Source organism: Podarcis cretensis, assembly GCF_951804945.1.
Source record: "Podarcis cretensis genome assembly, chromosome: 9".
NCBI classification, from domain to species: domain Eukaryota; kingdom Metazoa; phylum Chordata; class Lepidosauria; order Squamata; family Lacertidae; genus Podarcis; species Podarcis cretensis.
Window position 1 is genome coordinate 1776725 of NC_137178.1, and position 25890 is coordinate 1802614.

The following is a 25890-nucleotide window of genomic DNA, read 5'->3' on the forward strand; positions in this document are numbered from 1 at the left end:
GGGCCAGCTACAGTTGGGCAAGAAGCGACCATTTTCTTGTCCCAGTATCCAAGGGAAGTCTCAAGGAAGCTCTTTCAGCTTCTCTATACAGTCATACCTCATGTTACATCCGCTTCATGTTACGTTCTTTCAGGTCACATCCTGCGTCGACCAGGAAGTACCGGAAAGGCTTACCTCCGGGTTTTGCCGCTCGCGCATGTGCAGATGCGCAAAAATGACATCACGCACATGCGCAGAAGCAGTGGATCGCGACTCACGCGTGTGCAAGTGCACCGCTGCGGGTTGCATTCTTTTCATGTTGCGAACGGGCCTCCGGAATGGATCCCGTTCGCAACCAGAGGTGCCACTGTACAGAAAACAAGCCTGCAGAGGGTTGGGGAAAGGCCAGCTTTGGTATACCAGTTCAGTCACCTGAGCAGCAGTCGCAGGGTTGGAAAAGTAGGGAGGGAGGGGTTGTGTGTGTGTGTGTGTGTGTGTGTGTGTGTGAAAGAGTGCAGTTTCGGCCAGGAGGCACCGCCAATTCCTTTCCCCCTTTGCACAGCGTGGCAGAGGTCGGGCTATGACTTTGGAAAGGCGCCATCGTCCAGGGATCTCAGCGGGTTCTCCAGCTCCTTCTCCTCCCTGGCCCACGTTCAGCTGAAGGGCTTCACCAGCTTCATGGCAGCATAGTTCTGCAGGGAGACCAAGGCAACCAGGTGAGGAAAGGTCGCTCTGGGCAATTAGCTTATTTTATTTTAATTACCATATTTTCCCCTCCTAAAAAGTAAGGGGAAATGTGTGTGCGTCTTATGGAGCGAATGCAGGCTGCACAGCTATCCCAGAAGCCAGAACAGCGAGAGGGGTTGCTGCACAGCGCTCCCTCTTGCTGTTCTAACTTCTGGCTTAGCCCCTCAGTCCCTTCCCCCACCTCACAGAAAAGCCCACAAGAGCCGCGCACCCTTTAAAGAGCCGCGCGGGGCGTGTGTGCAGATCTTGGGGGCTTTGACGGGTTGCCCTTCTCCCGCCTCGGGGAAAAGCCTGCAAGCGCCGCACACACGCTCCACGCGGCTCGTGAAACGGAGCGCTGAGCAGAGCCTGGGATGCATACAGGCTCTGCTCAGCGCTCCCTTGAAGGAATATTTTTTTCTTGCATTCCCCCTCTTATGGTCAGGTGCGTCTTATGGAGCAAAAATTACGATATTTATACTTTTCAGATATATACATTTCACTGGTTTTACAATCATTCTTACATTTTAGAACTTGACTTCCTTCCCCCTCTTTCTGTGGTTCCTTAAATTTGTTTTTAATATCTTCTGCATATCCAAATTAACTGTTTAAAGAAGTTTTTAATGACTGATATTTTAATGCATTTTTAATCTTTCGTTGGAAGCAACCCAGAGTGGCTGGAGAAACCCAGCAAGATGGACAGGGTATAAAGAATAATTTATTATTATTATTATTATTATTATTATTATTATTATTATTACTACTACTACTACTACTTAGCATACTCATATATTTATCTTCTTTAAATATATACTCTCCTTCCTAAAAAGTGGCTCTTTCCCCTCCCCAAAACAAGAGCAAATTTGCAGAAAACAACAAGTGTTCCTGAAGAAAAAAACCCATGTGGAAATACCTAATAGCACAGATTTCTTTTTATATATATAAAAAATTAACATTACTGGCCTGGCAGAGAATACTTCTGATATATTCATTTCCAGGAACAGTTTTGCTTCATCTCTTCCATATGTTAGAAGAAGAAGAAAACACCCCTTGTCCATAAACAGATTCTGAGCGCCAGTTAAAATCTTCCAAACGGCCGATAACTTTTCCCAGCTGCCTCTTTTGCTCTCCTAATAATGTCTGCCACCGAGAGAGGTCTTTGACAGAGGATGGACTGGGCAGGAGAGTCCGGCAGTGTCCAGGTCCAGGCAAGACCAGCAAGGACAATGTTTTCTTATTTGTTTCTTGTAAATTTGGAAAATTAATTTTTTAAAAATGGGGGGGGGGGGGAGACCAGCAAGGACAGGGGAGAAAGAAACATATAATAACCTAGAAAGAGGGAGCGTTTGGCTTTCCGATCAACTCTTAGGGACTTATGGTCCTCTTTTGTGCTGATTTTTTTTTTTTTAATGTCTACCGCTTAGAAATGGGGGGAGGGCGGGGAATTAAGCCGGCAGTTCCCAAAGCGCAGGGCTGCCATACATCCAGAATTTCCCGGATGTAGCTGGGATTCATCTGCCGGAAATAGCGTCTGGGCGGAATTTCTGAAAATCAGCAAAAATGTCCAGGAAGACCCAGGCATAGGGCAACCCATGTCGGAAGTGTGTTGTTGTTTTTTTAAGCTTTGGCCCCAAAATAAATAAATGTGGAAACCCTACCAAAGCAGGCAGGACCCCCCCCCCCTTGGGAGCAGGGGAGTGGGGAATCACCAGGGGGGGTTGCCAAGAGGCATAAATAACCACCCGACTTTGAAAAGCTGCTATCACTGGGTCAAGTTCATCCGTTCTGCTGAATCAATCCAACTTGAATAGTTTTAATTCGGTTTTGAATAAACGTGCAATGAATGGTGACAGTTTCGAATTTTCTCGAGTCGCCGTCTTCCTTAGTGGGTTGTGCAAACCGCCATTAGGAATCATGCTTTTGATAGGGTAGGGGAATGAGTTTATGGACCCAGGGGGTGAGTTGAGGGAGGGCCTTCTCGGTAGTGGCGCCGTCCCTGTGGAACGCCCTCCCTTCAGATGTCAAGGAGATGAAGAACGACTCGACTTTTAGAAGAAATCTGAAGGCAGCTCTGTGTTGGGAGGTTTTTAATAGCTGATGTTTTTATATATGTTGGAATCCACCCAGATTTAATAGTACTTATTAATAATAAGGGACGCGGGTGGCGCTGTGGGTTAAACCACAAAGCCTAGGACTTGCCGATCAGAAGGCCAGCGGTTCGAATCCCCGCGGCGTGGTGAGCTCCCAACTATTTATCTACTTGCACTGGTGTGCTTTCAAACTGCTAGGTTGGCAGGAGCAGGGACCGAGCAACGGGAGCTCACTCCATCACGCCGATTTGAACCGCCGACCTTCTGATCACCAAGCCCAAGAGACTCAGTGGTTTAGACCACAGCGCCACCTGTGCCCCGACACCTCTGAATGGAACCTAGAGCACAGTGGCTTGGGGAAAAGTCTGCAAACTGCTGAAGAAAGCTGCAGAGAAAGGTCTTCAATAAATAAGCCCCCGGTTCATGTGCTCAGAACTCCATCCTGACCCCCAACTCTGGCTGCCTCTGGACTATTCTCCCCTCTGTGGCCGGCCGTCTTTCCAGCACGGAGCCCGTCACATAAATATTCCGAACGCTTCCCTTATTAAATCTGTAGCAAAGCCAAACTGACATCCATGTTTATGCTGCTTGGAAGGAGGTGGAAAGCAGCTCCGATTCACACATACACACAGCTCAGCGCAGGCAGGCAGTTCCCTTCCAAACCCGCTGGATTTAATTGGGACGGGCTGATAGCCACCGCTTGGCCCGTTCTGTTGCCCCCACCCTAAAAAAGCAAGGTTGGAAGGAGAGCGAGAGGAACCAGAGCCAACCGGGAAGGGGTGGGGCAGGGAAGTGTGACCCCAGGCAGTGTAATAAATTGCCGTTCGCACCAACTTACGAGGCTCTCTTCCCATTGGGGGGGGGCAGGGTGGGGGGAGGAACGCCCCATAAAGCAGCGAGTCCAAAGCGAGGCACATCATCACGCACCATTAGCTAGCTCCCTCGGTGGAACACGAGAACCTCCTAATTAATTTCCCACCGTTTGTCTTTCAGGAGGCTTCCTCCAAAATATTGAGGCTGTTATTTTTAGGGCTTGTCTGTGAGGCCAGGATGGGGAGGGGGCCTTCCCATCTGGGTGGAAAAGGCCAGTGTTGTGTAGTAGTTAAGAGCAGTGGACTTGTAATCTGGTGAACTGGGTTCGATTCCCTGCTCCTCCACATGCAGCTGCTGGGTGACCTTGGGCCAGTCACACTTCTCTGAAGTCTCTCTGCCCCACTCACCTCACAGAGTGTTTGTTGTGGGGGAGGAAGGGAAAGGAGAATGTTAGCCGCTTGGAGACTCCTTAGGGTAGTGATAAAGCGGGATATCAAATCCAAACTCTTCTTCTTCTTTAAACTTGGAGGGATGGCAGAAGCCAAAAAGGCTTCATCACCCAAGACGGGGAGAAAGAGGTCCTGGGGTGTGGCAGCAGGAGGCGCCCCTTGTGGCTGCTGCCCATGTTCACTCCATGTGAGAATCATGCGCAGGATCTCGCTCTGCAGTTTGGGTTTGGGTTTGTTTCTGTGGCTGAGCCTGACAGAAGCCAGGAGTGCAAGAACACCCAGAGAGTCGTAAGTTAGCAGCCTTTAGCCTCCCTTCTCCACACCAAGAGGGGATGGTTCTCCAGGGTTTAGAATCACAGACTCATAGAGTTGGAAGGGGCCGTGAAGGTCGTTTGGTCTAACGACCTGCGATGCAGGAATCTTTTGCCCAATGGGGGGCTTGAACCCACAACCCTGAGATTAGGTGTCTCCTGCTCTAATGTCTGAGCTATTCAGTTTGAGATCAGGGTCTTTCCCAGCACAGGATGGTGTTGCCATCAAGGAAGGAACCTGGGTCCTTTCGCATGAACAGTGCATGCTCTGCCACTGAGCACTGGACCTCTTCCCCCTGGGACTTGTGCGCAGTCCTAGGAGAGCATCAGAAGGGGGGTTCTCAAGGCTCCTGTTGTCCACTGGGCAGGGCTGGTGGGCTACCCTGGGCACATCTGCCTTGTGGGAAAGAGGTGGCCGTGGAAGAACATTATAGCCTCCCACCCACCTGTTCCAGCAAGGCAGCAAACTGAATCATAGGATAGTAGAATTGTCGAGTGGGAAGGGACCCTGAGGATCATATAGTCCAACTCCTGGCCTTGCAAGAATCTCAGCATTTCCATGGCCCCATCATTCAGCCCAGACACCGGGGTCCCTCTCCCGAGGGCCTTCTGGCAGTTCCCTCACTGCAAGAAGCGAAGTTACAGGGAACCAGGCAGAGGGCCTTCTCGGTGGTGGTGCCTGCCCTGTGGAACACCCTCCCATCTGATGTCAAGGAAATAAACAACTATCTGACTTTTAGAAGACATCTGAAGGCAGCCCTGTTTAGGGAAGTTTTTAATGTTTTATCATGTTATTAATATTCTGTTGGGAGTGGCCCAGAGTGGCTGGGAAAACCCAGCTGGATGGGCGGGGTATAAATATTATAATTATTATTATTATTGAAGCCCTGATAGGTTGGCCATCCAACCTCCCTTGAAAAACCCCAAGGCTGGAGAGTCCACCTCATTCCAAGGGAGTCCGCTCCACTGCTGAACAGCTCTCACCACCAGAAAGTTCTTCCTGATGTTGAGTCAGAATCTCCTTTCCTAGAATTTGAATCCATCGGTTTGGGTCCAGCCCTGTGGAGGGGCAGGAAGCGAGCCTGCTCCATCTTCCATGTATGAGCTGAACAGCAGTTTTAAAAGCCGGCCGTTGTGCAATTTTCCATCTGCATCCACTCTGATATGAAGCAAGAAATCACATCTCTGGGCCTTGCCAGGCCTCTTTGTGTTTGGGGGCGTCCCTGATACTCGGAGCGTCACCAATTCCTCCCCCCAGCCCTTCCCCAATACTAGCACTATTGCCAAAGAGTAATGGGTAACAGAGCAGGGAAGAGAACCCAAATCCAGGACGAGACATTCAAGTCAGCAACCTCAATAAATGGGGAGAGGGAAGGGGATGGGTGGGGGGCAGGGGAACGATTCTAAATAAATGAAAGCAGAAAAATTCCATGACATGCCTCAGTTGCTTTTCAGAAATACGAGTCGGGCTGCCCCCTCATTTTCACATATCCAGCTCAATTTCTGTTCTGCTTCATCCCAGGGACTTAAGGGCTTCTTCCACCATCCAAATTGCTATGAAATGCAACCTCAGGCAGCAGACATTGACACCAAAGTAAGGGTGAGGTCCTGAGCCATTTTACCTGGGAGTGAGCCCCGGTGAATTCAATAGGGTCTACTTCTGAGCAGACACGGTTCGGCTTGTGCCGTAAGTCTTAGAGGGCACTGACTTATACCAAGTCCATGTTTCTCAGTGCTGTCTGTACAGACGGGCAGCCACCATCCCAGGATTTCAGGCAAGCATCGCTCACAGCCCTAATGGGAGAAGGTCATTGGAGATGGAACCTGAGACCTTCTTCTGGCAAGGCAGATGCTCTGCCAATCAGCTACAGCCCTTACACCCGAGCAAACATGCTGAGGATCTGGTTCCATATTCTAAAAAGATCTGTGGAGTGTAGGGTTGCCATATTTCAAAAAGTGAAAAGCCAGACACAAAAGTTGTTGAGGTTTCTTGTCTAAAGAGAAGTTTTTCACCTATATTTTTTATGAAAAACACCAAAAAAATCAACACTTCTGATAAGGGCTGCCAATGTTGTTGTTGTTTAGTCGTGTCCGACTCTTCGTGACCCCCTGGACCAGAGCACGCCAGGCACTCCTGTCTTCCACTGCCTCCCACAGTTTGGTCAAACTCATGTTGGTACCTTCGAGAACACTGTCCAACCATCTTGTCCTGTGTCGTCCCCTTCTCCTTGTGCCCTCCATCTTTCCCAACATCAGGGTCTTTTTCCAGGGAGTCTTCTCTTCTCATGAGGTGGCCAAAGTCTTGGAGCCTCAGCTTCAGGATCTGTCCTTCCAGTGAACACTCAGGGCTGATTTCCTTCAGAATGGAGAGGTTGGATCTTCTTGCAGTCCATGGGACTCTCAAGAGTCTCCTCCAGCACCAGAATTCAAAAGCATCAATTATTCGGCAATCAGCCTTCTTTATGGTCATAAGCCCAGGTGTTCCTGTACATTTTAGCCGCTTTTCAAAAATTCCACCTAGACGCCATTTTCTATGGATGAAATGGCAGCCCTAGGGGAGTGGGATCGACAATTAATGAAGCGGAGATTTTCCTGCGGTTTTGTCAAGCATCACAGTGAGGCCACGAAGGACCTGCATGAGTCAACTGGTTGGCTTTAGAAATGGATTAGGTCACCAGTGGCTGCTAACCACGATGGCTGGCTTGCACCACCAACACTGTCCAAGGTGGCATGCTTCTGAGCTGCTGGGAGCCGCAGGAGGGAAGATCTGCTCTTGTGCTCGGATCCTGATTAGGGGTTCCCCATAATGGGCATCTGGCTGGGCCTCTTTGGCCTGGCCCACTAGGCCTCTTCTGTTGTTCCGACGCTCTTATTTGTGGCATTGTCTTGTTTTGGCCAAAAGATATGGGTTATGTACAGATTGAAAACAAGCCAGGATACCCGGCTTGAATTTTCTGCAGGATCCAAGCAGTAATGAACGAGGGTTTGCCAAGGGTAAGATCTGTTCACCAGCAGAATGTGCTCCCTTGGAAGACTGACTCTCCTTCCTTGGAGGTTTCTAAGCAGCTATTGGATAGACATCTGTCAGGGATGTTTCAGTTGCGATTTGTGATGGCCTGGGACTCTGGCTCAAACTCGGAATCAGAGGAGTCTCAGTCCACACTGGATCCTTTGCCTCAGGCATTATCTGAACCAGGTCTGGGGCCTGATCCTGAAGAGTCCCAGTCTGCACAGGTTCCCCTGCAACAAGCACCAGCTGGGCCGAGTCAGGGGCCTGAGCCTGCCCTGGCTCCAGATGCAGGGATGACCTCGTTGCCTCCAGCTGGGCCATCACTTACAGCTGCTCCACTACCGGTTGGGTCAGGGGAGGCTAAGGCAGCCTCTGGGTCTAGTAACCCTCCAACATCTCCCGAGCTGCAGAGACTGAGGTCTGAGAGAAGGAGAGACCTGAGTACTCGCAGGAGGAGTGCTTGCCTTCGGGCGAGACAGGGAGGTGAGTTGCTGGGGGATCAGGACCAGCTGTTACCCTGACAAAGATAAAAGGCTGTCGGACTCTGCCCCAGGTTGTGGGAGCAACGTTGCTGTATGCCAGATCCTGCCTGAAATCCTATACCTGTCCTTGCCTGGTTTCCTGCCTCGTGTCCTGCATTGGCCCTGTCGGACTGATTTTGGACTGGTCCTGGGCCGCGTTTCACGGGTTACCCCCGGGCCCAGCACACGATTCCTGTCTTGCAGGGGGTTGGACTGGATGACCCTGGGGGTCCCCCCAACACTACAATTCCATACATAACTTCCCCAATACCACTGTGTGCAGAAATGGTTGCACACTGAAAAGGACATCAGGATAGGTGCCCAGCAGACTCACCCCAACAACAACACCTTCGCTGGCTGCTTTGGGTTCATCTGGGAAGCTCATCAGATAAGGGAGGCTGGGCTTCACCTGGCAGCTAATGAGTTAGGGCCGCATTCCTGGGCAGCTAATGTGTCCAGGGTGACAGGGGAATAAAAACATGGGGAGTCTGCCACATTGCCAGGGAGCGCTGAGCCCTGCAAGGAACCAGCATCCCAAAAGGATCTGACCATTTGTCACCTCATTTGCCTGGCCACCTCGGCCTCCCTTCTCCAGGCCAAGCAAGTATGTTTTTAATATCCCAGCCGCAGAATTTGTTATGTGTGGGAGCAGGGCAAATGGGTCGTTTTTCTTATCGGGGTTTGTGTTGGACATCTCGCGGCACCGCATGAATTATTCCGGCGCTTAAAAACGGAGGTACTTGGGAACTTTGCCCCGTACCAAGCTGGACAGGTGGAATGTAGCTAGGGCTGGCCTGGGGGTGGGGAGGAAACTCTGCCGTCCAGATTAATAAGGCGGCAGCCCCTTCCTCCACATTTAGGCCTCGGGAGGGGGCAGAGAAAGCTCCTTTCAAGCCCCAGGAACGAGCAACGCAGCCTGCGTGACTCTCCATAAAGCATCCTGCTCCATCTTTAAGCGATTCAAGCTGGGAACACTTTCCAGGAGACTCTCCACACTGAGCACCAAGAAGGAGTTGGGCTCCCAAGCAAGCTGCTTTCTTGTTATGCTTCTCTTAGAGACGCCTATGATCCAACAGAGTCCCTTCCAAGCCTAGAATTCTAGGATTGCCTATTGAGAAACAGCACCTTGAACTGGAGACCGGGGCAAAAGTGGACTCAGAAAAACAAAGTCAGTGTTCATGGGAGGCTGAAAAGGGTCCCTCACCCCTGCTATAGAGAGATGCTCATTTGGTTGAAACAAAATAAAAGAAAAAAAATTCCTTCCAGTAGCACCTTAAAGACCAACTAAGTTAGTTCTAGGTATGAGCTTTCGTGTGCATGCACACTTCTTCAGATACCATTTGGTTGAGATACCTGCATTTCAGGGGGTTGGACTAGATGACCCTCGGTGTCCCTTCCACCTCTATGATTCTATGACTTTGGACATGGAGTGTGCGTGCATTTTATCATCTAACCAACTCCCTGTGGTTCTTACCGGGAAGGCGTAGATGAAGATCCCCAGGAAGAGCAGCACAATGAAGATTAAGAGGAAAACGAGGAAGACCCACTTGAACCGCCTCCACAGGATATACTTCAGAGTCTTGTAGGGGGAGGTAAACCACAGGAAGGAGGTCTCTGGGCGCCTGCAGACAAAGAGAGACAAAGAGAGACACAGCTTGGCCAAGAAATCCTGGAAGCGGTGCCAGGATGGGCCAGATACCCTTCAGAAGGGCAGTGCCCTTGGACAGAGACATCCCCCGGTGCTCATGTGCGTAATCGCAGCAGGTGAGACAGGGCAGGGTTGAGATGGAAGGTCGAGGCAACCACAGGCTTTTCAGAAGCCCACAGAGACAGGCATGGGCAGGACCAGGGTGAAGACCTCCGCCTGTCTCCTTCACTGTAAAATTACTCTGCACTAAGGTCTTCTGGTGGGACGCGGGTGGCGCATGGGATGTGGGTGGCGCTGTGGTCTAAACCACAGAGCCTAGGACTTGCCGATCAGAAGGTTGGCGGTTCGAATCCCCACGACAGGGTGAGCTCCCATTGCTTGGTCCCTGCTCCTGCCAACCTAGCAGTTCGAAAGCACCTCAAAGTGCAAGTAGATAAATAGGTACCGCTCTGGCAGGAAGGTAAACGGTGTTTCCGTGCACTGCTTCGGTTCGCCAGAAGCAGCTTGGTAATGCTGGCCACATGACCCAGAAGCTGTACGCCGGCTCCCTTGGCCTATAGAGCGAGATGAGCGTGCAACCCCAGAGTCATCCGCGACTGGACCTAACAGTCAGGGGTACCTTTACCTTTACCTTAAGGTCTTCTGAGGTCTTCTAAAGTTTCAAGCTACCCAGAACCTGTGGGCTGTCTCCCTAACTATACTGCCACACGATAGGGCCATGCAAGAGATGGGACGATGCAATAGAAGGGGTGTTGCAATGGGATAAAACAACAGACTGCAATACCAACGCAAGGAGTGCCCTGTTGCGTGGCATGGCATTTCCCCCAAACCCACTTCCCAATGTTTGCTTCAGCATGGACTGAGGGAGCACAGGCGCAGAGCCCCTTTTTGCACCCAAGGTGACTGTGAACTCCTCTTACTTTGGGTCTTCCAGCTTGGGATTCATGTTTGGTTCATCCCGGCCCAATCCAGCTGGCCTCTCGTCATGCTCTTGCTCACTGATGATCTCCAGGGTCATTTCCAACTTTCCCTGTATGGGAGAAAAGGGTGATTTCGAGGACTGAGATGCAAAGACCACAATACTGATCTGAGGAGACCGAGGGGAGGAGACACCCTTCTCTGCCTGAGACCCTGGAGCACCAAGGCCAGTCAGGGCAGAGAACCCTGGCTGGATAGACAAAGGGTTGTATCCAGTGTTAGTCCTACTCAGCACAGACCCACTGATATTAATAGACAGAACTAATTTCCTGCCCCTTAATTTTAATGGTTCTGCTCTAAATAGGACTGAGTTAGATGTAGCCCAAGGAGTCTAATTTTCCTGGAATATTTAGGTACATTACTGATTCAGGATGATGTAAAGGCCCAGAACGGCCACCCCAGAAAACCTCTGTGGTGTTTAGCTTCCTTTTTAGTTGCTGCTTTGTTAGTAGTGACTTCAAGATTGCAATTCCTTTACTGACAATTTGTTCATTGTTTTCTATGATTTACGTCGTACTTGCGGTGTTCAGTTCTGTTATGGTTATTTCTTGTTTGTAAGGTGCTTTGGGATTCATTTGGATGAAAAGAAGCATAGAAATACAACTTAATTCATCAAATCCCACAATTTATCTATGCACTGTGTGTGTGAAGAAGCATTTTCTTTTGTCTGCCCTGAAACATCCAACGTTCAGCTTTCCCGGGCAACTCTGTTTGGTTCTAGCGTTCGGCATCTTCCTATCTGCTTTCATTACAACTTGTAAAATCTTCTTCAACCACATCCCCTTTTCTCTAAGCTAAAAATATGCAAATGCAACCTTTCCTCCACCCCCTTGAACTTTTCTGAACCTCCATCAATTCTAGAACTGCACACTGTATTCTGAACGAGGTCACATTGTAGATTTGTATAATGATTTGCATATCTGAGACTGGCAGGCTTGTTTTCTAAGGCCTTTCCAAATGATCCCTAAACATGGAATTTTCCTTTTTCACAGCTGCTGTACACTAGGAAGACATTTTCACTGAGTGATCTGCCACGATCCCAAGGTCTCTTTCCTGGCCTGTTCCCACAAGCTCAGACCCCACAGCCATGGCCCAGATCCTGCCACCCCTGCTCGACCCAGAGAAGGCTTTCATTGTGCAATGAGAAGAGAGGAACCTTCGAGTTGAACTCCGAACTTGAAGCATGGGAAGTCCTATTAAAAATTCATAATTTGGCAGAATATTCAGATTATTTGATATGTATATGTATAATTTGGAATATTTAATGTGATTTGATTGGATTGTTAAAGTGGAAAATTTAATAAAAATGATTTTTAAGAGAAGAGAGGGACCTACTCCAATGGTCTTTTCTCCGTTCTCCTCTGCCACGCAAGGCCACCAGCCCTTCACTGTCTTCTGCTCGAAGAGCGAGACCACCCTCTCCGCGGAGTCAAGCAGGTCCACTGTGCACTTCTCGGCTGTCTTGACTGGCTTCAGCATGTGGTTGAGATCCAGCTGGATGGAACCTACAAGGCGGGAAGAAAGGAGGAGCCCAGTGCTGTGAATGAAGCAGGCTGGATAGCTGCAGAGGACTTGGGTTAGGCAAGCTTCTGCCAGCAACAGGGGTGTTATTTGTGGGCAATCTGCCATGGTGTGGAAGCCAACATCCACTGACTCCATGCATGAAGCATGGTTCCGCACAATATGGACACACAGGTTGCTTTCGCCATCGCCACCCTTGACCAGAAAAGCGGTCTGCTGAAGTTACTAGCATGCAGGGGTTTTTGACAGCCCAGCTGCCCACAGTTATAGATGTCACTTATTTGTGACCGAAACAGAGAACAAAGACCTGACTTTCATAAATGCTTTCATTCTGGTCACCTGGAAGGAATGATAGAATTGTAGCGTTAGAAGGGGCCCCCAGGAGTCATTCCTGCAATGAAGGAATCACAGATAGAAAAGACTTGACAGGTGGCCACCCAATGTCTGTTTAAACACCTCCAAGAGAGGAGAGTCCACCATCTTCCGAGGAAGTCCATTCCACAGTTGGACAGCTCTCACCATCTGAAAGTTCTTCCTAAAGTTTAGTTAGACTCTCCTTTCTTGTCATTTGAATCCATTTGTTTGTGTCTGGAGCAACAGAAAACAAGCTTGTTGCATCTTCCATGTGGCAGCCCTTGAGATATTTGAAGATGGCTCTCAGATCTCCTCTCAGTCTCCTCTTTTCCAGGCTAAGCATACCCAGATCCTCATCAGGCTAGGTTTCCAGACCCTTGATCGTCTTGGTCACCCTCCTCTGCACATGGTCCAGCTTGTCAATATCCATCTTAAATTGTGGTGCCTAGAACTGGACAATGGACTCCAGGTGTGGTCTGACCAGGACAGGATAGAGTGGGGCTCGGACTTCCCTTGATCTGGACACTGGACTTCTGTGGATGCAGCCTAGAACAGCATTAGCATTTTTATTTTTTTATTTGCTGCTGCTACATCACACTGTGGACTCATGGCAATTTGTGGTCTACTAAGAATCCACACTGGCGGCAGATGATTGGAGGAATGGCAATTTGCAAGGCCGATGTTGAATGGTTGTACAGTTGTACCTTGGAAGCCGAACGCCTTGGGAGTCTAATGTTTTGGCTTCCAAACGCCGCAAACCCTGAAGTGAGTGTTTTGGTTTGCAAATGTTCTTTGGAACCCGAACGTTCGATGCAGCTTACAATTGGCTGCAAGAGTTTCCTGCAGCCAATCGGAAGCCGTGCCTTGGTTTCCAAATGTTTTGGACGTCGAACGGTCTTCTGGAACAGATTCTGTTCGACTTCCGAGGTACCACTGTATGGGGTCACTCAATGCCACTGGAAGGCAATACTTGTGAACAGAAGAGAAGCCTTTCCTCTTTGGAAGAGTAAGGAACACCTACTCAGCCTTGCTGGGCATGCGCCAGTGTTGGGAAGAACAGAAAATGAGTTCAACCATCTCTCAAAAGGAGACTGTCTGGGTCTGCTTTATGGGCTCCCGCACAAGTCACAGCTGCCAGACAGCTGCCAGTTTGATCAGTTCCATATTGTGGCTGCCAACCAGTGGCAGGTCACCTATGCACAGTGGTTCACCTGTACACAGGATCGGGAAATTCTCCTGCATTTAAATTCTGGGCTTCATTCCAACTGCGCAAAGCACACCGATTTGCTCCAGCTTTCAATCTGCCTCTTGGTTTTTGCACGGGCCTCCATGTCCAGTGCTGCTTCTTTGCATTGCCGATGTCTTGGCACAGGGAAAAATCCTGATGCCACATCAAGTTTCCTTTCTGTGCTTCCTTTCAATGCATGCGCAATCAAAGAGTCCAGGGGGAAACTATGCCTGGCTGTGCACCCGCCAATCCCAAAACTAATTTTTGGAAATGCTACAAGTTAAGCGACGAGGACAGCAGAGTGAAATGAGGGGCAAAGAGTCCAAAGACAGCCCAAAGGGGGAAGAGACGCTTGCCACTCACCCAAGTAGTCATCAAAAGAGAACTTGTCGTTGTCCCAGATCTGAAGGACCAGCTGCGGACGAACTTTGTTCTCTGTCTTGTCCAGGCTCCAGAAATGCTCCTGCATTCATACAAACACGGGAAGATGGGAAATGCTCCGTTAGAAGGATGAATATTCTGGTTTCTTTCATTTTATCAGCTAAACTGAAGGCTAGGTTTGAGTGTTTGGCATCCACCAACATCAAGAAACCCAGCATTTAACATGGCGGCAGCATTTTGAAGGATCAAGAGGTGAACTCTAAGAAGCTGCCATTAGGAGTTGAGCATGAATTACAGCAGGCAATGGGTGGGCATCAGCCCCCATCTGAATCAATCGCCCCTCCCCCATCACCTTTATTTATTTATCACCAAATTATCCCAGGGAAGGATCCAGAAATAACACATTCAAAACAAGTGCAGACAATGTTGAAACAAAGCCACAAAACTAACCAGTAGATATAGACTAATCGAGGCAGGGCTGGGCACATTTATTTAATTTCCATCTTTTAATCCGGATGCAGAATTTATATTTTCTCAGCACAGAATTTTTTACAAAATTATTGAGGTAGGACATGGCATCAGTGGTGAATCACAGAAGCACAGAATTACAGAGCTCGAAGAGACCCAAAGGGGCATCTCATTTAACCCCCTGCGATGAACTCGCTGTTCAACTGGTTTGCACCAGCCATTGTATGAAAGAAAGCCTTCTGGCCACATGGCTTTGGGCTTCACCCAGAGGAGGTGGATCAAAGAGCTCTTCTTTCTTTGGTCTTTCCGAAATTTAGCATGTTGCAGAACATGTGTTGGGCTTAGATGTTCTGCAGCCCATCACTGCAGGCAGAGGGCCCTGGTCATAAGAACGTGAGAAGAGGATGCTGGATCAGGCCAATGGCCAGGGCCATCTTTACCCGGGGGTGCAAGGGGTGCAGGGCACCCGGGTGCTGAATTCTGGGGAGCACCAGGTGCCCGCCACTGAAGCCACCTTAGCCTTTAACTATCTACCTGTTATGATATTATAAATTATTTTGGTTTTTTAAAAATAATCTTTATTAATTTAAATTACACACTTATAGAAAGAATTTACAAAGCATTTACAATCTCATACTACAAAAAAAAAATTAAAGAAAAAACAATTAAGAAAAAAGAAAAGAAAATATAGAAAGAAGAAAGAAGAAAAAGCAAATTTACGTACATAAAAAAACCTTAATCTTCCTAAATAATACTTAATTAAACACTTAAATAAAAAAGACTTCTGACAAAACTCGTTTAAACATGTTTTGTTTTGTCATACTCGTTTTGTCAGATATAATAAATAATTTTGATCAAGCTGGAAAAACAAAATACATATATACCTAGGTATTACCGAAATGTATACCTACCGTTTCACTTTCGACTTTGTGCATTCATTTAGCAAAGACGCGCCACACCAGCGGCGGCGCTTGCTTGACAGACTCAGTGACGGCGCTCACAACTAAATTTGGGGGTGCTGGTTGGGTTGTTACACCCTGGCAGTGCATATGCCAAAGACTTGCCTGCTAGTGGCCCAACTGGTCCAGCATCCTCTCCTCAAAGTGGCAAAGCAGATGCCTCAAAGGGATTTGCATGCAGAATCTGAACAGAAGAACATTCTCCTCTCTTGTTGTTCCCAGCAAAGCCACTTCCGCCCTGCAATTGAAGGACTCCCCAGCCACGTCACCCCCTGGCCGGACGCAGCCGGGGATCTCCCTCTTTTGCCGCCTACCAGCTGTTCCTGTTTCCCACCTGTTTCCTGTTTCCGGTTAGGCACTGGTATTGCTCTGTAGTTGGAAGAGAGGAGGAAGCGCCATCACCTGCCCCACATATTGAAGGGTAGTCCGATAAAGGATTCCGGGGGCCATGGCCCTGTCCGAAGCCTGAGGAGGTTAGGGTCTAAGGCACGCCCCACATTGGTGACCCCGGGGGAATTCCTAGTTGATGTGTATCAGCAGGACTCCCCCTACTGGTGGTTAACCTTTCCCAAACTAATGGACCAATGCCTAAGCCAATACCGCTCATTACCTGTAACCAATAAAGTTGTGGCCTTATTTAGCCAATTAACCTTAATAATTGTGTCATGTGTCTTTATTTCCACTGGGGGGGGCAGGAACTCGCCACGCAACAGGCATACAGAAATCCGCTTTCAGCTGTGGAGGCAGAGCAGAGCATTCCTGGCCAGTAACCGTTGATAGCCCTCTATGAATTTGTCTCATGTTCCCGAAAGCCAACCCTGCATCCTGTGGGAGGGAGTTCCATAGTTTAACTCTGTGCTGTGTGACAAAGGATTTCACTTTGGGGTCAGTGGGGTCAACGCGCTCTGCTTGACTTGGTACTATCGGCACTGGGACGTCCAGGAGAGAGTGAACATGAAGGAGGAACCCAACCTGATCGTTGCGGGACACCGGTTCCTTCTCCAGTGGGGTGGTTTGCCCATCTCTGTGGGAGCTTTTACACCAGCTGGGCAGCCTCCAGAGCACCTTGCCAAATTGGACAGGGCCCCCGAGGCTACGGGGCATGGATAACTGGGTAGCAGCCTGCGAGGAGCTCAGGGTGGAAGAACTAGCCTCTCCACTGCCAGGGAGGACCGAAATCTCTCTTTTTGCTGGGGGTCGGAATGAAACCAGCTCAAAACAAACATCTGGGAGAACATTCCAGGGAGGCACACAAAGTATCCATCTTCGTAATGAGCTCCCCAGAGGACCAGTGGGGGGCCCATAGCCTCAGACAATGGCGAGAGGAGGCCTCCAGAGCAACATCTGGGGGAAACGGCCTCATGTAGGATTAACCTCAAGGTGTCAGCTTCGAGGCACAATTACAAATACCTCCAAAGTCAAGGTGCGCACCGAAAGAGCTTCCTGGCTCCATTTCTTTTGAGAGGAGGGGGTTTACAAGCCCGGCTTGACGCTTCAGGATAAAATAATGAGGAACGATGATCTGGAGAGAGGGTGGAGCCCAGCAGGGGAACAGAGCAGGCCTGGCAAATCCAGATTGGAATTCCATGTTGGCCGCTGATTCAGTCCCGGGGTTCGTTCATGTGCTGGGGCCAGGAGCACCCTTGGGTGGTGGGGGAGCTCATTCACTCTGCCCCCCCCACCGGTTACTCACTATGGGCCCTACTAAAGCAAACAGTCAATTGGTCAACGTCTAAAAGATATCGAGCATCAGAACAACCTGGACACTATAAGGAAATTCTGCCCTGGTATGTCCATTTTCCACCTCTCCATTTTGATTCTCTGGCCCCATATCTGCACAAACATATTATCCAAAAATACAGACGTGCTTTTACACTTGCAAGACTGGATGTTTTGCCATCTTGTGGTACTTGAGGGTCGATTCCTAAAGATCCCGTCTGAGAAACGCCTTTGCCCCTGTGGAGATGGTAGCACCGAAACAGCGGCACACATCCTCCTGTCTTGTGCTCTCTACAAAGACCTGAGGAATGAGATCCTCACCCCACTCGTACTAAGCATCTCAGGGCGCTCAACCACTGCCTCAATGTCCTTTCTTCCATCAAATCAAAATGAGCAGATAATAGCAAAGGTCGCCAGGTTCATAGCAGGGGCAATCAGAATAAGGGCCACTAACTGACGGCTGATTCAGGACTTTAAATTGTGCTCTTATTTCAAACTTCCTTTTCTGCATATACTGTAATGTTTTACTGTTGTTATGGCCATTGGCTAATGCAAATAATGTGTTATCTTATCTATCACACACACACCGACTTCCAGCAGCTCAGGTGACACCTCATGAGAGCTGGGCACTTGACACAAGTGCGCTATCCCAGAGAGGTCCGGCTTGTGCCAGAGCGCAGACACCAGGTCTCCATGCCTGTTCATCACTCAAGGACATATCCGTTCTCCCACTCTGTGAGAAGGCGGCAAATTTCATAGCAGGGGGCATTGGGAAAGGAGCAGAAAACAAAACTGGCCATATCATAATGCCATTATATAAATCTATGGGACGCGGGTGGCGCTGTGGTCTAAACCACTGAGCCTCTTGGGCTTGCCGATTTAATGGTCAGAAGTTCGAATACCTGCTACGGGGTGAGCTCCCATCACTCTGTCCCAGCTCCTGCCAAGCTAGCAGTTCAAAAGCACACCAGTGCAAGTAGATAAATAGGTACCGTTGCGGCGGAAAGGTAAACGGCATTTCCATGTGCTCTTGTTTCCGTCACGGTGTCCCGTTGCACCAGAAGCAGTTTAGTCCTGCTGGCCACATGACCTGGAAAGCTGTCTGTGGACAAACACCAGCTCCCTCGGCCTGAAAGTGAGATGAGCGCCACAACCCCATCGTCGCCTTTGACTGGATTTAACCATCCAGGGGTCATTTACAGTGTGGTGTAGTGGTTAGAGCGGTGGACTCGTAATCTGGTGAACTGGGTTCGCTACCCCGCTCTTCCACATGCAGCTGCTGGGTGACCTTGGGCCAGTCACACTTCTCTGAAGTCTCTCAGCCCCACTCACCTCACACAGTGTTTGTTGTGGGGGAGGAAGGGAAAAGAGAATGTTAGCCGCTTTGAGACTCCTTACGGGGAGTGAAAGGCAGGATATCAAGTCCAAACTCCTCCTCCTCCTCCTCTTCTTCTTCTTCTTCTCCTTATCTTTACCTATGGTGCCACCACATACAGAATGTTATGTAAAGCTCTGTTGGCTTCACCTCAAAAAGGATATTGTCCAAAATGACAAAGGGGGTGGAGCAGCTTCCACGTTTGCAACTTTTTAGTTCAGAGAAAAGGTGAGAAATAGGCAACTTGATAGATTGAAGTTTATAAAATGATGCCTAGCAGGGAGAAAGTGGGAAGAAAAAAGGTTTTCTCCCTCTCTCTTAGCACGAGGACTTGCAGACATCCAAGGAAGCTGAACGCTGGGAGATTTGGGGCAGAAGAAATGAAGGAGGTTGTGGTCTCTCCTTCCTTGGAGGTTGGGCGGCCATCTGTCCTGGAGGCTTTAGCTGAGATTCCTGCATTTCAGGGGGTTGGGCTGGATGACCCTCGGGGGCCCTTCCAGGGCTACAATTCTGTGATTCTGTACCTCAGTCCCAGGAAGGCATGGCTGAATAGAAGGAGCCACAAATTGTTTCAAACAATGGAAAAAATATCAAAGAAATTTTGTTTGGCGGGGGGAAAGACCAAGGTTGTTGTTGTTTAGTCGTTTAAAGGTAAAGGTAAAGGTACCCCTGCCCGTACGGGCCAGTCTTGACAGACTCTGGGGTTGTGCGCCCATCTCACTTAAGAGGCCAGGGGCCAGCGCTGTCTGGAGACACTTCCGGGTCACGTGGCCAGCGTGACATCGCTGCTCTGGCGAGCCAGAGCCGCACACGGAAACGCCGTTTACCTTCCCGCTGGTAAGCGGTCCCTATTTATCTACTTGCACCCAGAGGTGTTTTCGAACTGCTAGCTTGGCAGGCGCTGGGACCGAGCAGTGGGAGCGCACCCCGCCGCAGGGATTCGAACCGCCAACCTTTCGATCGGCAAGCCCTAGGCGCTGAGGCTTTAACCCACAGCGCCACCTGCGTCCCCCGTTTAGTCGTTTAGTCATGTCCAACTCTTTGTGACCCCATGGAAGAGAGCACGCCAAGCCAAGGTACAAGTATGAAATACTCATAGGAGGGAAGGATAGAGGAGGCTTTGTGCTTCCACATATGGAGATGTATTATGAAGCTGCATGTTTGGTGTGGGTAAAAGAGTGGATTAGATTAAAAGATGCAGGTACAGTGGTACCTCTGGTTATGTACTTAATTTGTTCTGGAGGACTGTTCTTAACCTAAAACTGTTCTTAACCTGAAGCATGACTTTAGCTACCGGGGTCTCCTGCTGCTGCTGATGCACGATTTCTGTTCTCATCCTGAAGCAAAGTTCTTAACCTGAGGTAATATTTTTGGGTTAGCGGACTCTGTAACCTGAAGCGTATGTAACGTGAAGCATATGTAACCTGAAGTACCACTGTATTTTGGATCTGTAGGGATAGGGCAGAAGTAAGAGCTGGACCATAAAGAAGGCTGATCACCGAATAAGTGATGCTTTTGAATTATGGTGCTGGAGGAGACTCTTGGACTGAAAGAAGATCAATCCTATCCATTCTTAAGGAAATCAGCCCTGAGTGCTCACTGGAAGGACAGATCCTGAAGCTGAGGCTCCAAGACTTTGGCCACCTCATGAGAAGAGAAGACTCCTTGGAAAAGACCCTGATGTTGGGAAAGATGGAGGGCACAAGGAGAAGGGGACAACAGAGGACGAGATGGTGGGACAGTGTTCTCGAAGCTACAAACATGAGTTTGACCAAACTGCGGGAGGCAGTGGAAGACAGGAGGGCCTGGCGTGCTCTGGTCCAGGGGGTCACAAAGAGGCGGACATGACTAAATGACTAAACAACAACAACAACAACAACAACAAGAAGGGATAGGCCCTGAGATTTGGATGGCACAGCTACATGTCCTATGTGAAAACGAAGGGACATAGAGGATTCTTCTATCATGTTTATCTAATGTGTGGTCCAGATACAGAGGGCTTGGAAATGTCTTGGATGCACAGCACCCTGAAAGTCCAGATCCATTTTGAGGGCACAGCGCCACCTTTCAGGAAGGCCCCCACCCCATGGGCCCTTTCCTTCCACAGCTGCTATGCCCAAGACGCCTGGAGGCCTCGCCTGCCACACCAGCTGGCTCTCTTCATGGCAGGTGCCGCTGCGGCAGAACACTTTTCCATCTGAGGGTTTCGGTTTGAACTTCAAGCCTGTGCCGCTTTGCTTCTCGTCTCCCCCCCCCCCCCCAAAAAAAAAAAAATTCTCTCTTCTTCTTTTTTACGGCCACAAGTAATGAAGCTGGACTTCAAACGGCACATGGCGAGATCAAAACCCACCGGAGAGGAATGCGTCTCCCGCCTCCAGAGCCCAGCTTGTCACTCATTATTTCTACCTTTGCAAAACATTTTACAAGCTGTTTGTTTCCTGCATCCAGCGACGGCTGGCGCATGGGGAGGGGGAATCAATATTGGTGCAGCGGGGGTTGCTTGCTCAGAAGCTTTTTTGGAGAGCCGTCGCTTTTGCAGGGGGGTGGGGTGGACCAGGCCACATTTTCGGCAGCAGACAGAACACAAGACCTGCTCAGGGCAAGATGGGCCAGGGTTGCACGGGCAACCCAGTTAGATGGGCAGGGTACAAATAAAATGTTGTTGTTGTTGTTGTTGTTGTTGTTGTTGTTGTTGTTGTGTCGTTTAGTCGTGTCCGACTCTTCGTGACCCCATGGACCAGAGCACACCAGGCACTCCTGTCTTCCACTGCCTCCCACAGTTTGGTCAGATTCATGTTTGTAGCTTCGAGGACACAGTCCCACCATCTCGTCCTCTGTCCTCCCCTTCTCCTTGTGCCCTCCATCTTTCCCAACATCAGGGTCTTTTCCAGGGAGTCTTCTCATGAGGTGGCCAAAGTATTGGAGCCTCAGCTTCAGGATCTGTCCTTCCAGTGAGCACTCAGGGCTGATTTCCTTCAGAATGGAGAGGTTTGATTTTCTTGCAGTCCATGGGACTCTCAAGAGTCTCCTCCAGCACCAGAATTCAAAAGCATACATTCTTCGGTGATCAGCCTTCTTTATGGTCCAGCTCTCACTTCCATACATCACTACTGGGAAAACCATGGCTTTAACTATAGGGACCTTTGTTGGCAAGGTGATGTCTCTGCTTTTTAAGATGCTGTCTAGGTTTGTCATTGCTTTTCTCCCAAGAAGCAGGCGTCTTTTAATTTCGTGGCTGCTGTCACCATCTGCAGGGATCATAGAGCCCAAGAAAGCAAAATCTCTCACTGCCTCCATTTCTTCCCCTTCTATTTGCCAGGAGGTGATTATTATTATTATTATTATTACTGTTATATCAGATCAGGAGAATCTTTATTTGCATCAGCTGCTAGCCATAGCAATAAAAAATAAAATAAAATAAAATAAAATAAAATAAAATAATAAAATAAAATAAAATAAAATAAAATAAAATAAAATAAAATAAAATAAAATAAAATAAAATAAAATAAAATAAAATAAAATAGTGTACTGAAGATAGAGGTGAAAACTTAACTATACAAAATACATTTTGGAGGTTTACATCAATAATGAAATACAGTGGTACCTTGGTTCTCAAACTTAATCCGTTCCAGGAGTCCGTTCAACTCCTGAAACCATTCCAAAACCAAGTCGCGGTTTCTGATTGGCTGCAGGAGCTGCATCGGACATTTGGCTTCTGAAAAGTGTTACTTCCAGGTTTTTGGCGTTCTGGAGCCAATTTATTCAACAACTAAGCCATTTGAGAACCAAGGTACCACTGTAATAGATCTTATTCTAATTGTCACTGCTAATTTTTTTGCAGTTTTTGCTGTCACCTGGTTAAATTATTATTATTATTATTATTATTATTATTATTATTATTATTATTATTAGCCAGCCTGACTGAGGGAAAGCACCAAATTTTGGCATGACACGGGGTGCCGCTAAAATTTGAGAGCCCCAAACTCTGCCACTGGTCTGCCCATGCAGTCGTAGAGACTGGAGATGATGGAAGTGGAAGGGTGTGTATGTGTGTGTTTTGTGTAGCGTCAGTCCCTGTTGCTGCTGTTCGTCAGAAAACAGCCCGGGACCAACAGAGCTTCCTTCAGTCCAGGGACACTCACCTTCTTGGAGACGCAGCAGACCTGCTCGGCAGGGAGGTAGTCAAAGGGGAAGACGAACCTCCAGTTGAAATTCCCTTCGCCTCCCATTGACCGGTAATGCACGTCCGTCTTCTGCTTGTTCTCTTCGTAACCGATCAGCCACCTGCAAAAGGAGCAAACAGGTCCGGATGCTTAGTGGTTGTTGAAAGATACTCGGAGTCGAGCGTGGATTTCATGCTCTTTATTCAGCTCATAGTAGTGAGAAATGGGAGTTCCCCCGAAATGTCTGCTTTATATACATTATTTACACAATAGGCCCCACGTGATTGGCTAATTCCGGGATTCTCCTGTAGGCCAATCAGGCTGCGGATTCACTTCCACCTGGAGTTGGATTCGGTGGCTCCTGCGGACCAATCAGACTGCTGCATTTTGGATCCTATTGTTCTAGGACCAATCAGACTGCTGCATTCTGAATCCTATTGTTCTAGGACCAACCAGATTGCTGCATTTTGGATCCTATTCAACTAAGTACATAACACCTGTGCAAGTGAGGATGAAGGTGGGCTCTTTTTTGCAAATCAAGGACATGTTCAAAATACAGTGGATGCTCGGGTTGCGAACATGATCCGTGCGGGAGGCACGTTCGCAACCCGCAGCATTCGCAACCTGCAGCGCTATGTCTGCACACAACGGGTTGTGAGTCAGCACTTCTGCACATGCGCAAAGCGCAATTTAGCGCTTCTGCACATGCATTAGCACTGAAACCCGGAAGTAACCCGTTCCGGTACTTCCGGGTTCGGCGCGGTGCGCAAGCCAAAAACACACAACCTGTAACCTGAGGTATGACTGTAGCCAGCCAGACAAGCTACAGCCTGAAATTAGCAGCTGTTCCTAACTCCAAGCTGACAGGGGTAGAACATTTTCCTTTTTTTATGAAATCATTTTTATTTGATTTTACAAATATAAAATTATAGCAAATGTGTATCCATATATAGAGATTACTCTGAACCTCAAGACTTTCCCCCATTCCCTCATGGATCGTATTGTCAACATTTACAATATAATTCCATAATCTATATTTTGCATCCAACCATATTTTCCATTGTATTTGTTGCATTCCAAGTGAGATTAAAATCCTGCTAATGTTTTCATCTGCTTGCAACGGTCTCCTAAATAAATTACAAATTTCCCCATTCTTTTGCAAAGTTTTGGTCCCCTTGGTCCCTGAGCTAGTAGCATCCATGCCGCTGTTGTCAAGTACGTTTTGCTTTTTAGGTATTTTCATCTCAGAAAGCAAATTAAAAACTGGGGGACAGACCTCTTTAGCAACCTATCAGTGTCTACGGGTGGGAGAGAAAATCAGCTTCCTTTGCATCTTGGAACTCAAACAGGAGAAGGAGGAGCGCCTGCTATTTTGGGGGGTAAATTTTCTGGCACAGGTGCATCCTTAACATTGTGACAAGTGACTGCAAGATACCAAAAGGCACCTGGGTCTATTTTAAAGCAGATGCTAAGGTATGGTTACCAGATTGCTTTCAATGAATCCGGGGACACTTTTTTTTTCTTTTCTTTTTGAGGCTGAGTAGCAACAGGATGTTTTTGAATTCTGGTGCTAGAGGAGACTCTGGAGAATCCCATGGACCGCAAGAAGATCAAACCTCTCCATTCGGAAGGAAATCAGCCCTGAGGGCTCACTGGAAGGACAGATCCTGAAGCTGAGGCTCCAAGACTTTGGCCACCTCATGAGAAGAGAAGACTCCCTGGAAAAGACCCTGATGTTGGGAAAGATGGAGGGCACAAGGAGAAGGGGAAGATGGAGGACGAGATGGCTGGATAGTGTTCTCGAAGCTACCAGCATGAGTTTGACCAAAATGCGGGAGGCAGTGGAAGACAGGAGAGCCTGGCGTGCTCTGGTCCAGGGGGTCACAAAGAGACGGACACGACTAAACGACTAAACAACAGCAGCGGGCAGTGAGCAGTGAGCAGCTCCTGAAGCCAGCCAGAGCCAACTGAGCTACCAGGCTGGCTCCGGGCTGCTGAGGCTGTTGCTGCCACGTATCCCAGGGACAGATTTGCAAATCTGGGGACATTCTGGGGACAGAATTTGTCTGGGGACAGATTCGCAAATCCAGGGACTGACCCCGGGAACCGGGGACGTCTGGTGACTGTATGCTAAGGGGCTAATGCCCATCTCCAGGACCTCCCCTGCGCCCCAGCAGGATGGCCTACCCTTTGACGTAGATGTCACTCATCTTCTCCCCCGTGATGCTGAGGTCGTCCAGGATGACGTCTTTGGCGTTCCAGATAATGCAGCGCAGGTAGAACCTGAAACCCAACGGGAAAGAGATTGGGTTCAGTGGGTGCATCTAGGCTATGGTCACCTACCCTGCACTGGAATCACATCTCTCAAAGGATGCTGGGAACTATAGTTTGGCCCAGACAGCGCTGCAGTTCCCAGCACCCTTAATGAACCACCTTAAACAGGATTCCTTGGAGGGCGCTTGCTTTATTTATTTATTTTGCAACGCTTTTTATTGATTTCATTAGATATTACAAGTCTTCCATTCACCTTCAAAACAACACAAGATACACAAAACACATCGAAAAAATCATGAAGAAACACCCATACTTAATGAAAAAGTTTCAACACCATATGTCTTCTTAAATCATGATTAGATAGTCTTCTACTTTTTAAGGGTGACTTCCGTCTATCTCACTGCGGGTCTTTTCCCTGCTTTATTCCTTTTTTTCTTTTCTTTTTCTTTTTACTGCGTCCTTTATCACCTTAACCATCATCTATATTATATCCAATACAATATTTATCAATCATGTAATTTGCAAAAAATTAGTCCAGGCATGCTAAAGATTTTAGCTGGGAACAATGTTTTTTTAAATACCCTCTGTAACATTCCCACTCATTTGTAAACTTTTGGGGGTTTTTTGTAAACTTTTGATTATTTCTGTCATTTTTGCAAGTTCCAGATACTCAAACATTTTTATCTGCCATTCCTCCTTCAATGGGATTTTCTCTCCCTTCCAATCTCTGGCAACCAACATTCTCACTGCTGTTGTTGCGTATAAAAATATCATTTTCTTATCACCTGGGATATCTGTTGACAAAATACCTAGAAGGAAGGCTTCTGGTTTGTTTGTTTTTTACAAATGTTTCTTTGAACATTTTCTTTAATTCTTCATACATGATATCCCAAAAGCGTTTAATTTTTGTGCAACCCCACCAC

The 25890-nt window shown here is 48.3% G+C and overlaps 1 protein-coding gene across 8 annotated transcripts in view; it reads right to left on the reverse strand.

Annotated features, from left to right (window-relative positions):
- Positions 1–453: 453 nt before the first annotated feature.
- Positions 454–25890, reverse strand: part of DYSF (dysferlin) — a 195657-nt gene continuing 170220 nt past the window's right edge. For all 8 annotated transcript variants that reach the window (XM_079990669.1, XM_079990666.1, XM_079990664.1 and 5 more), the window contains 7 exons: positions 24881–24976; positions 22673–22814; positions 13992–14091; positions 11861–12030; positions 10468–10577; positions 9374–9521; positions 454–671 (listed from right to left, as the gene is read on the reverse strand). In XM_079990669.1, the coding sequence (XP_079846795.1) occupies positions 633–671; positions 9374–9521; positions 10468–10577; positions 11861–12030; positions 13992–14091; positions 22673–22814; positions 24881–24976 (805 nt within the window). In that variant the 3' untranslated portion in view covers positions 454–632. The remainder of the gene's footprint in view (positions 672–9373; positions 9522–10467; positions 10578–11860; positions 12031–13991; positions 14092–22672; positions 22815–24880; positions 24977–25890) is intronic.